The following is a 12,948-nucleotide window of genomic DNA, read 5'->3' on the forward strand; positions in this document are numbered from 1 at the left end:
ATAGCTGTCTCATCTCCTTGATATAACTTTTCTTTCCTCACCACTGTCCAGGTGAATCTGTTTTTCCAGAAATAAACAGGGTTGAAAAGGGAGTTTTGTTAGTGCCTTGTAACTGAATTGTCAATGCTGGCGTTCATTTCAGAAAAATAGTCCCAGACCTGCACTCCATGTGATAATTATTTCCTGTTCTGAGTGCTCTCCATCCAAATGTGAGGACTGGTGCTCATGTAAGTGTCCTGACTGCAGAGAGACGAGCAGCACAGGCAGACCTTTGTCCCTGGAAGCACTTTATCCTGGGAAAGCTGGCTTGCTCCGTGTGTGTAACCCGCAAAACCAGAAACTCAGCATGTGCAGCAGGGGAAGTGAGGTCCAGAAAGTGTTTTGTCATTGACTTTATCAGAGGTAGAAAGAGGAAATGACAAACCTTTATTTTTGTCTGGTCTCTCAGAACAAAATCTCTCATATGCTGCAGGAAGACAGAGATGGGATAATTATACTGTTCATACTGCAGGATTTTGGTCAGCCACAAATACAAAAAACTGTTTGGTCTCTTTACTGAAATTACAGTGCTAAGACTTGCTTTTGCTTATAGTAACAAAAATTGAAATCCTACTTATCTGAAGGAGAAAAGGAATAAGATCTCCTTGTACATCTATTTTGATCACAACTATTATGTCCAAGAACCTGCTTTCTAACAGAGTATTTCAGGATGTTCTCTTTATGATACAGATTTAGAAATGAAGAATTAGCAAAAACAATAGGCAGGCTCAGACTTGAAAAAATGTAATGCTCAAATGAGCACAGAAGTGTGTTGGCATGTTTGTATTTAAAAGTAGTAATATATAATATTCACTTAAGTAAGAGCCACCACCAAAATTAAGGATTGTTTTCAAAGCAGTTTTCATTGAAAGCTTTATGCCTTGCTTGTTTGAGCAGTTAAAAAAAATCTTTCCCTTAAAATTTACTGAAGGTAACTTTCTGAGCCAATAACAGGAAAAAGGAATAGAATATCTTGTGTTACATAATGCTCCAATGCTATTAGCATCTCAATTCTTATGTGCAGTATAAATCTCTGTTAAGTTATAAAAGCTGACATAGTAAAACACAGGTGAAAGTATATTAAATATAAAATCACAGGGGGGGAGATATATGTCTTTAAGGCAAATCTTAATTGCAGAGATCCTATTTGGGGTTTTTTGTGGATTTTTTTTCGTTTTATTTTTGGGTTTTGGGGTTTTTTTTTGAGTACCAAGCCCTCTCATTGGCATCATTTCACCAAGTTTTTAGGAGGAGGGGGAGAAGGAGAGAGAGATAGAGAGACTGTGTGAAGTTTCTTCTAATGCATAATGCATTTAAACCCTGTACTTTCTGGACTGATGCCACTAACCAGCTCAGAAATGATTCCTGTTTCCTCCTTACAGACTTGCAGTAAGGAGTCAGGGATGACCATGTCTACAGTCATTCCTAGCTGGTGTCAGAACATGACAATTCTGTTGTTCTGGGTCAGTGGTGAATAACTCACTCAAATGGTGCAAAGTCAGCCAGTTCTTAATTTTTTATCTCCTCAAGAGTGCATTCAGTGACTTTATCACTGAGAAGAATGACTCCCTTGCCTAGTATGATCAAGACCTGGAAATTTGTTGCATCAGCACATTTAGCCTGGACTGCTACTTGATTGGTGGGGCTTATATTTGATCTTATGGCAGACAGGTCAGCTCACTGACTGGCTAGGTGAACCTAGGTCCAGGGGGAAACTCCATTTTACCCATCTGAACCTGAAGGAAGGGAAGTCTCATAACTTGCCAGGCTTTTCATTTGGGGTCTCTACCTGCAGGCAGCACTAACTCCTTTGAAGGAGGGAGGAGTGGGATGATGTAAGCTCTCTGGAGACCAACTTGTGAGGCTCGAGGCTCTTCCCTAGAAAGAGCTCAGGGACACAAATGAGCATATGTACCCACTGCATATTTGTGTTTTGTAATATTTTCTGTGACAATGAAATACCTGAACTGAAATTACAGGTCATGAGCAAAAAGGCAAAGCATCAGGTGTCAGTGTAGGTGTCTGTGCTTTTGAGTTTGGTGCTGTGAACTTTTAAAGAAATAGTTTTGCAACAGCTTAGTACCCGGTGGTTTTGCTATTCTTATGCCTCCTTATTTTCTAAAACCACTTCACTGAAACTTTTGTCAAAAGCTTTTTCCCCTGTTTCTACAGAATTATGTGTATGTTAATACTTTCAATCACTTAGAGCAGCCCAAATCATCTTATGGAGCAGTTTGGCTGCAGAGAGAGGTGACCATAACCATTCCTTCTTTTTTGCTTGCTTTTTAATCATATTATCCTGAAACAAATCAGTAAAATTATACAACAGAAAAAAACTGCTTGTCTGCCTTTCTGGTATCATAAAGGTATCTGTCAGGGACTTACGAGGAGCTTATGCTTGCTCCTTTTGTCCATCTACTGAATTTCAAAGAAAAGCAACATTTCAGGCCTTTCCAGTAACCCCTTTTAAGCATCCAGTATGTACAGCACCTAAGTTATAGATGGTTTACAGTTTACATTTACAAGGCTTCTTGGAGGAAATTACTTCTGAGAAATGGTAGCCCCAAAAATGAATACAGGCAGGTCCAAAGCACAAAGTTGTGCTGGGAAATGATTCACTAGTGGGAGCAAGACTTCATCGAGTCCTTCATTTTGAGCGCCAAGCAGCATATCCCTTATGAAGAGTATTAGTTGTGTTTCCAAATACATAGCACCCTATATTTAAAGTATGGGCTTAAAGTTAAACCTACAAGAGCAGACTGTCAGTGTTCCCACGTAACCCTTCACATTCTGGCATTTTCCAGACTGCCAGCCAAATGAACACTTTAGGAGGAGGTGTGTATATATGTCCGCAGCACCCAGCGGGTTAATCCACCCTACTGTGCATAGGTGTTGGAGCTCTTATGGTATGTAAGACTTGCCAAGCTTGGAGTTGTTTTGTACTTTTAAATTTTTTTCTGAACTATGCATTCACAGCAAGAAGCTCTTCTTATGCTGATCAAGTGTTGGTGAATGCATATCAATACAGTACTTTTATTTGTTTTATGTAACACACACATTTGTGTACATGTTATCACCAGAAAAAGTTTTTATGGTTAATTTTGAGAACTTTCTACTAAAACATCTTTTTTTTTTTTTTTAAAGCATTTAGACATCCTCCATTTTTTCTTTAATACATCTTAAAATATACTAATGTCACTTTTGGACTTGTGGCCTAACAAATGTCCTTTTCAGTAATTGAAGCTTTTAACTTAGTGTCTCTCAGGAATAACTGTCTGCTACATTTCTAGTCCTAACTTTATTTCTTTTTAACGATGAAATTATCTTGTCTATGTGTACCTATATGTAATATTTCAACTAGTACTTTCTTAATAACTAAACAACCCTGAAAAAAGAGGTTTCTAATGTGGACAGTACATGGACTCTTGCTATACTAGTGGGCATCATTTTAGGGGCTGTCTCCTGAACAAGCAGTTGTGTCAAATGGCATAGGGTCTAAGGGGAACTGCAAGACATTAAAGTATTTCACAGTTCATAACTACTTTTAACAGCTGTAAGGAAAATTCAGATACTATGATTGCTATTTTGCTTTAAAAAAATCAGTCATTTTTACTTTTAAAGAAGCTACGTTAATGATTTAATGAGGAAGAATGGTGCAGGATGTTAGTCATCATCTACTTTTAAGTTCTCACATTCTGCTATATATAAACAACTGCAAAATAGTAAAGGTTAAATATTGATGAGGTACAATTGAACTTAATTACTTCAACTGCAGGTAGACTTTTAACTGAACTTAGCTATTTTGCCCACATTTGATATTATTCTAATGACAAAAGTAATAAATAAAAAAAAGCCACTTAGAACAAACTACAGCTCTTTAATGTATACTTACTTCTATACAGTCGATTGAGAAAACAAAAAACATTATCCCAGAACTAAAAAAGGAAAATAGTCTATTAAAGGAGATGTGCTTTCTGCAAAAGAAAAATATTTTTTTTTGTCTCCTGATTTCTTTAATGACTTGTTATTGTTGCCTCAGCTGTAGCCAGTCTGCAGCTGGTATTCCTAACAGAATTACTATGAGAATGCCAAAAATACTTCTCTAAAAATATATTTTAAAAGATTTAAAAAGAATGCCACTAAAACTGCAGCACAAGGACACTTTGTGTGACAGTGTTTAGTAGGATAAAAAATTTAAACAGAATAACAGCTATTTACATTCACACTGCAAAGTAATTATCGGAGCATACAGAATACTTAAACCTATTTTTAATAATGCTTTGCTTCAGCCTAGATACCAAAAACTGGGAGTACACTTACCAACTTGTACTGAGGTGGGGAGGGTGGGAATTGAAGTTAAGGCCCTGTAGAAAAAAGTCTATTAAACACTTTCCTGTCGAGGTACAATGTGAGTTTCACTTTTAAATAGAAGAGCATTATAAATCAGCATAAACCACATGTTTTAATGAGTGTATCTCCTCTGGAATTGTGCAGTGCTTGCAATTCTTTGTGAACAAGACATGGATCTGGTCTTACACTTCTTACTCAGGCAAAACTGCCACTGACATTAATGATAATTTTGCTTGAATAGAACAAAGTGCTTGATGGGAGTTGTGCCAGCATGAGGGGTGCAAGATTAGGATAAACGTGCAAAAAAGTACAACTTCAAATGGCTGTACCTTTGACTTCTACAGCTAGCATTTCCTCCAACTACAAGGATCTTAATTATAACATTTTCTGGTTCAAAGATTAACATTTAGCATTCTGGGAAAGACTTTCTGGACTTTAGTAACCTGATCAGCACGGTCTCCTTCTGGTCTCTGCCTCTTTCTGGTTCTTTGTATTGCAGGGGAGATGATAGTATCTGGCACATTCCTCGGATGTCTTGAAGATAGCAGCCTTCTGTGTTTGGGGCTGAAAGATTGTGAACTCTGTGTTAGCAGAAATGCCACACAGGGGAGGTGAATAGAACATTAAAAAAGCTTTAGCTTTAGGTACTGCAGCGCAAGCAGAGTTGAATTTGAGAGCTGGGACTTAAGTGGACATTTGTCCCTGCTTTCTTCCTTAATAAAATCTGAGTGTTAACTGTGGGTAAGGGCATTTGAGAGATCACTAAAAATGAATCATTGAGTGCCCAGAAGAGCTTTATTATGATTTACTATGGAGAACTTTAGAATATACCTAGTACTTTTTAAGTGGTTATCAGATACATGTAGGAGCTACTATTGTGGAAGTGAATTATTTTGTCCTTCGCTGCAGAAGCAAAATAATTTACCAAATTAAAATGTCAAAATAAAACTCATCAACACCTGGATCTGTGTGGTCCTTTCTGGCCCTGTGCTCCCATCCAATTTTCTTTTGCCCCATGAAAAGCTATTGAGCAAAAAAGTCACAAGCTCCAACCAGCAACGTTTGTTGTGCTTGTGTATGTGTAATCCATTTTGAAAAAGCCTGACACAATACATAAATCTGAGGGGGGAAAAAAAAATCTCAGTGCAGAAAATCTGACTGGCCAAGCAGATTTTTAAAAAATTACCGAGTTTTAAAATCCTTAGGGTGATAATGGGTTCCAGTACTGTGTTCTTGTAGGAAAAATGCAAGAGAGGTCGCTTGGTTCAGTTTGTTTGCCCCAGAAGCAATTAGATAGAAGGAATTATTCTACTCCCGAAATTCTGCATAAGCATTGCCACTGCCCAGTTAACCAGTGTGAAAATACCGTGGAAAATAAATTATTAAGCTATACTGTTATTACTAACTTGCCAGTTCCAGAGAAACAAATGCAGCCACATTTACATATGTGTCCATCTGTCTGTTTTTACACTTTATGTCTTCAACCAGTGGGTGAAATTGTTTTAATCCAAGCTGCAGTCTGATTTTTTTTTAATTTGTTTTTTCCCCCTGCTGATATTTTTCTCTCTGTGTATGTTATTTGTAGATGGACATGCATATTCTTGACAGTATCTAGTTCTTAATTGCCCCTTTAAGTAACCTAATCTATCTGGCCATGGTAGTTTTAACTGGAGTATGCAGCAGAGTTCTCCATGGATAATTTTTGTTAGTTAGCAGATTGTTACCATCTCAATGTTGCTGAAATCCCTAATCTCGGGTCAGCGTGAAGCTGCAGTGGTTACAATCCTGTTGCCTGATGCAGTGTGAATGGAAGTGCTTTCTGTCAGAAACATGTGGTCTCTTCAGTGGAGAGCCTGCGTAAATCCTGTGTAAATAGAGGGAGGCTAACAAAGGATGAGCCCCTGCAGCTCAGAGCATTTGGAGCCATTTGGAGGCTGAATTTGCTAAATGCTGCTTATACCGCCTGAAAAGTTGAAGAGAAAGGAGCATAAAATCCCTTCTTTTTTCCCTTTCTGCTCCTACCCTGGGGGGAGGGTGTTAAGGGCCAGGGAAGCCTGAGGTAAGCCTATGAAGACTGTTTTTTCAGTGCTCTTTTGAGTGTGAAAAAGGTGGCATGGGTCACTGTCCCCTCTTTAATGTCGGAAAACCCACACAGTTAGTAAATGTTGCATGTAAACTAAAGCATTTCATCCCTTCTCCTGCACTCCACGGCAGTGGGCCATGAACTAGTCACTTGAAAATCGCAGAAAAATTTCACTTCAACATGTCCGGACAGTTTAGCACAGCAGGAACGTAAGAGAGATCAGTAATTAGCAGGTTGCTTTACTGTTGTTCCTCTTGTCTGCATTGGAACACTTTTTTCAACTGATGTGAAAAAATGTTGGATTGAAATGAACGAACCATGACCCTCACGGCTGTATAAAAGAGCTTAACATTTAAACTGCGGTTTATTAGTTTTCTCTTAGAAAATCTAGAAAAAGACATTTTTTGGCATATGACAGAATTGCTAAGATTTCTCAATTCACTTCACAAATAAACAGAAGCTCTAAACACAGATAATTACGGACACAAAGCAAGCCAGTCCTTTTTCTTGTTTTTGGACAGAAAATAATAAAAGGGGAAATATGAAACTTAACAGTTCTGAAAATAATTTTGAAGGACTTAGATCACTGATTTTATAGCATGCATGACCATAATAAGAGCTGAAATGTCATTCCTACTTTGAATAAATAATAAAACATTTGTGAATTCCTTTTTCCCAATAAGATATATTAGTGACTCTAGAGAAATGCCTATCCAGAAACAGAAAAGAAACAGTTTTCATTCTGTCTCTTGTAAATAAACTTTATGTACAAGATAAGTCTTGTATATAAAGTTTATTTATATATAATTCTTTATATACAAGCAAGTCTTTAAGCCTTTAGCACATGTTGCCAGATGGCAATAAGGTCTTGCTTCCGAATGACAAACTATGCTAAGCTGTAATTAGATTATGTGGAATAGCTTCGTATGTGGGGTCCAATAGCATCTTAAGTTTTCTTCCCATTTGAATTTGCAATAATTTTTAATGCCTTGCATGAATTTCATACCTGTCATCTTGACATTATCAGCCCAGTGGAATTGCTGGGTTTTATTCTGGAAAGCAAAAGATCCTCCAAAAGAATGGCAAGAGAGAAGGCCAGGTCTTTGTCTCCTTCCTGCTTGTACAAGGGCAAAAGAATAACATCTTCTGTAGGAAGAGAGATGTCTGAAGTTCTCCTGTTCTCTTTAGTGTACCAGTGTCCAACCTTTGTTTCTGTCCAAGACACTCACTGAAACATGGAACAGAGAACCATGAAACGTGTGTCTGGTGTCTCAGAGACACCAGGGCAGAGAACACAGTGGTCTGATCACAGCAGCCCACTTGAGGACACTCCACTCCAGGAAGAGGTGATCATGCAGGTAGGCATAGGCTCAGGGTGTCTGTAAGACCTCTGAACAGCTTCTGATGGCTTCTTTCCTCCTGGAGTAAAGTAATTTAGCAAAACCAGCACAGGTACTGGCAGAGCACTGAACTGTTTGTGATTTTCAAAGTCCCATATTTGCCAGTCATAACCTACTTTAACTTAGTTTCCCTGGGCAAGAAATGCAGGAGATAAGTATGGCTTCTGTGGTGTGAGGGGACTTAAGTCAACTTCCTGGAACAGGGATCATTTAGAGCAAGAGAAAAAAAAAAAAAACAACCAGTCCATAGCCAGGATTTCATTCAAAGATCTGTGATCTACTGGAGCTGTAAGCCTAAAAGCCTGATAATTTTAACAGGATGGAATGAAGATAAGGTTTCTCCTGAAGGGCCTTTGATTCTGGAACTGACCTTCCCTCTCTGTTAGTCTTCCCTTCAGCGCAGACTATCTTATCTTCAAAAACATCTTCAGACACTTCTCTCCCCAGCTTTTTGGAAGTGATAATTAACCAGATTTTTAAGATTTTTGTCTAGTGGTGATAAGGATTGTATTACTGAGCTAAATGTCCTTATTAATAATGGCTTATAGTATTTATGTGTCTGGATGGACACATTTTAAGTGCAAACAAATAATTGCAATTTGTAAATATATGCTGCATGGAGATTTTCCTGTTTGATTTGCATTTATATCTGCATATTCCACTCCATCAAAATATTAGACTGGAAGATTAGAGTAGCTTACTTAAGTTCACCATAGTGCACTGCAGCTTTCCTTTTCAGAATCCTTTAACTTGCTTTTCGTATTGCATCCACTATTTTTAGAAAAATGGCGAAGTGTCTTGTCTTCCCCCGAGTTTAGATACTCCTGCTGTTCTCTCTTTTCCTTTAGTGTGACAAACCTTAAAGCTGTAAGGGACCTCTGATGGTGAAGAAACTCTAACACTGGGTTCTGAAATGTACTTTTGCAGAAATCACTTTTTAAACTGCTCTACTTGCTAGGATGGTAACAGAAACTATTTCTAGATTTTGAATCTGGACTGTTACCAAAGCACTCCTGTGCTTTGGCCTGACTGGGTCATCCTTTTCAGTTACCATTTTGATAGACTGGGAATTTGTTATTCATCCTGTTCACAAGTGGTAAAAAGACAAGATGAGCAACTACTAAACATGCTTTCTCTGTTGCTGGGTTTTTATTCTGTGAAGAACACAAACAAAGACTAGGGTTGAGGTAATACTGATAGTGTATTAGTGTGGAAGGCTAAGAAAGAAAAATTAATTGATACAATAAGGTTGGACAGGCTTTATGTAGGACTGGTCTCTGTTTCTCAAGAGTCCATGGCTATGTCAACACTGGACTTTACAAGCTTATCTGTCCAAGGAAGTCAGCTTGCAGCAAGCAGGAATTATGGTGCAATGGAAACCCTGCTATAACTACTTATTTGATATTTTTTAAAGAAGAGGTAGTATTTTCTACTTTCAATGCAAAGGAATTTATCTTGTGGAGGGAAGCCCTCAGCATATACTGAGAGTGCCTGAACACAGAGCCAGTGTGGAAGGCCAACTTCCCACTGTGTAAAGAAGACTTACATCTTCAGCGTCCTCCACAAACTCTTCCCCTAGAAGAGAAGGTCTTTAGAAACCCCAGGTGGGTCCCTTTGCAAGGTTTCTTGTGAACTCCCTCCATCTTTTACAGAGGTTATTGAGACTATTACATAGCATTGCTACAATCTTAAACAAGCTGGGTAAAATGCCTAATTCTCCACTGGCTCGAATCCTGCGTAGTCATTGACACCTCCACAAAGAGAGTGCCACTTAAGAATTCTCCACTTTCCTACAACACTGGTAGGGTTTTGCAATCATGCATACTCTTTGCACAAGAATAAATGAGTGAACAGTATGGAAAGCAGGAGGAAATCACCCTTAATTTTTTGATTCTGTGTAAAAGAGTGGACCAAAATCCAAACCTTAATTTCTTCTCTAGAAAATCAAGATAACTATTTTGTATAATTGCCATTTCCATAGAACTTAGGATTTGACTTGACTCTTCTTACAAATTACCATCTAAACAAGGACATGAATAGTTCATATAAGCAGAATCTCTTGTAATGATGATTTAAGTTATTTAAATTTTGATTCCTTCATACAGCAGTGAAAAATACAGTTAATCCAGTCTGCCATAAGGTGACTTTCATATCTGTTAATTTTATTTTGCTTTTGATAATTTATTTTTCTTCATTTAAAGTAACTGACGTTTATTTGGATAAAGAAAGCTAGGACCAGAGGTAAATAATTCCATATTGGAAAAGACAGTTAAGGGTTTTTTCTATTATTTCTTCTCACTAGCAACTGCATTCATTAATATGAGCAGTTGTAGTCCTATTAAAGATATGACAATATAGATTAACAGAACTGGACTTGTTGTACACCAGGATGAACAAATCTTGCAGTATTTTTCTTCTGATATCATTTGGAGTCACAATATTTGAATTTCCTTTCATGAGGTTATGGAACAGATTAGGCAAGCACCGACTCTTACGATTTCAACTGCTGATTAGGATGGGAAAGCAAGGAGAGCTTTAGCTGAATTTTCTTTCTTGGGCTGCTATTGGCTTTTTAAAACCAGGATATTAATAACCTCATCAAAAAGTCCAAGCACTGATGTAGCGTGCTGGAGACTCCTGCTGAGGATGCTCACAAATAGGAGAGTATATGCAGACAGACAGGAATTTGTCCATACAGAGAGTGAACTGGTGTTTCTGTGGTTTGAAAGGATGGTGCAGAGCAGAAGTTTTACAGCTCCACACATCCTGTGCATACACACATTACTTTTACATAAAGAGACAAAGATATCTTTATCCGCAGGACAGATAGACAAACAGACTGACTGACTTCAAACTTGCACTTTCAGTAGGGATTTTTTCCCCCCATCTCCGGGTACTGCTTTTCAAAATTGCCTGAGGCTACAGTACAGCACCTCAGATCCCCAAGGCCCATTGCCTGGCTCCTAATAGCCACTCTCCATCTGTGTCACATGAACAGCTGATGAGATAGCTCCAGTGTCTGTATTTTGGAGAGCATATCCACCCAGGTTAAAATGCTGGGGTTGCCAAGGAGCAGTCAGAAGCCATTAGTGTTTGTGAGAATTTGCCTTGCAGCAGTTCCTTGGCATAGTGGAAAGTGTGTGTGCGTGTGTGTGTGTGCGCGCACACGTGTCTGTGAGAGAGGGATAGGCTGGAATCTATGGGGGGGAAGAAAGCAGCAGAAAGGAGTGTTTTCTAAATAACCAAATCACTGTAAAAGGGAACAGTTGGTTACAGTGTCTAGAGCTTCCATAATCTCTTTGACTAGTTTACTGTGATTTTACTCTCCTTTCTCTATCGTTAATAGAAAAAAAAAAAAAAAAGGCATGAGAAAGAGAGCAGCGACTTCAGGGTCTTGCTCTGGTGTTTGGGCAGATGGAAAGGAGCTGCTCTGCCTTGGGGCAGGGTGGTTGTAATGAAGTGGCCTGTCAGTCTGTAAATAGTGAGGGTCATCTCTTCCATGTGATGGAGGGTATCACATTGCAGTGAAAATGGAAATGTCAATAAAATTAATCTGCCAGCTTTTTGCTGTGGCTTTTTCTGTCTCTCCAGTCCAAAAGGGTCGGTTTTTCAGAGGGGACACAGTACAAGTAGGGTGATCTGGCATGGGAGGGGAGATGGAGCTGAAATGCAAGTTTTGAAGCAAATGGACTGTACGTAGCAGCAATGTATTTCGTTTAGTAGCACCACAGATGTAGACGAGGCTATAGGAATTAGCTCGTGAATCTATAGCATTCCTCAGGAAGCTATGGAGCGTCTAGCTCAGGCTACATTGAGCACAGAGTTTATTGTTTTAGGCTTTCTTGGACAAGGTTTTTACTTAGCATGGGATTTATGGCATTTACTGCTAATGAATGTCTATTCTTAAATTACAAAAACCACCGTCTCAGCACAATTCCCAGATGTCCTTCCAGGACCTCGGCTTCTTAAACACCAGCAGGGAGCATAAACTCTCCACTTCTCTGTTTTCCTCTTTCGTGTGGCTCCGGGCTAATGATGTGTAAGGAAAACACAGCAATCTATAAAGTCTCAGTGCTGTCCCAGTATTCTTCATTTATTTTGCATTTGATTATGCCACAAGTCGGATCTTGTTTCTTTCCTTTTTTTAAAGTTATTAGTTCAAATATTAATGTAGGAATATGGCATATATTGCTGCTCTTGATTGATGCCTTCCCAAAAACAGGAAGACGTGCTCGTATGAATTTTAAGAAAGTAGGGGTCCTGCAATGCCTTGCCAGAAGAGTTTTTCAGATACATAATTTAGATGCCCTCCAGGCAGGCTTTCAAGGCATTTTTGCTGGAGGGCAAGAAAAAATAACTATGACTGTTAAAAGTAAATGATTTTTGCTAATGCACAATTAATGCCAGGGAAAAGCACAGAAGAGAAGGATGTTGATGGAAAGTTCTGATTAAGTGAGAGCTCTACCTTGATGTGCATCTTTTTTTTTTTAATGATAATAATCACTGATGCAGAGATGTAGAAGTTTTCATGTCATGCAAATGCTATGTGCAGGGTCACACTAGGTGTACGTGTTTGTGAGTGCGTGTGCATGTGTGCTGGGAGGTGATGGTTCTGGGGAGGGGCTCATCTGACAGTGTGTTATGTGCACTGAACGGTGACACGGTTACTGCCACCTCTGCAGAGGGCCTCGAATATATAGACTACAGAACATTTAACTTGATTACTTATACGCACATATTCAGGATGGTTGTGGGGATGCATTTACAGTAAATGGGTTTTCTTGTGGCAGGTTTTCCCACATTGAATCCCATAATTGAAAAAGAGCTACTGCACTGTGTCAAGCACACAATTATAATTGAATTAATGATATATGTGTGTGTGAAACACAAAATTAGTATTTGGAGAGACACGGTTTTCTAATTTTTACATATTTGTATCAGCGTTTTTATATAATGAGAAATGGTATGTGCCTGATCTAACAAATAAAAAACCTCCAAACTGTGATAGTGTCTTGGCAATTAATGATATTTTTTGACTTCTGTATTTGGTTCATTAAACGTCTCCTCTTTCCTGTT

At 38.6% G+C, this 12,948-nt stretch overlaps 1 protein-coding gene across 5 annotated transcripts in view; it reads left to right on the plus strand.

Moving 5' to 3' along the window:
• The window catches only part of MEIS2 (Meis homeobox 2), a 172,556-nt gene that overhangs the window by 40,225 nt on the left and 119,383 nt on the right, over nt 1-12,948 (plus strand). The window contains exon 8 of one of the 5 annotated variants that reach the window (XM_063398826.1): nt 2,844-2,945. The exons of the other annotated variants lie outside the window; for them this stretch is intronic. Coding sequence (XP_063254896.1) covers nt 2,844-2,945 — 102 coding nt within the window. The remainder of the gene's footprint in view (nt 1-2,843; nt 2,946-12,948) is intronic. 5 annotated transcript variants of the gene reach the window in all.

Source organism: Prinia subflava, chromosome 5 (genome assembly GCF_021018805.1).
Source record: "Prinia subflava isolate CZ2003 ecotype Zambia chromosome 5, Cam_Psub_1.2, whole genome shotgun sequence".
Taxonomy (NCBI): Eukaryota; Metazoa; Chordata; class Aves; order Passeriformes; family Cisticolidae; genus Prinia; species Prinia subflava.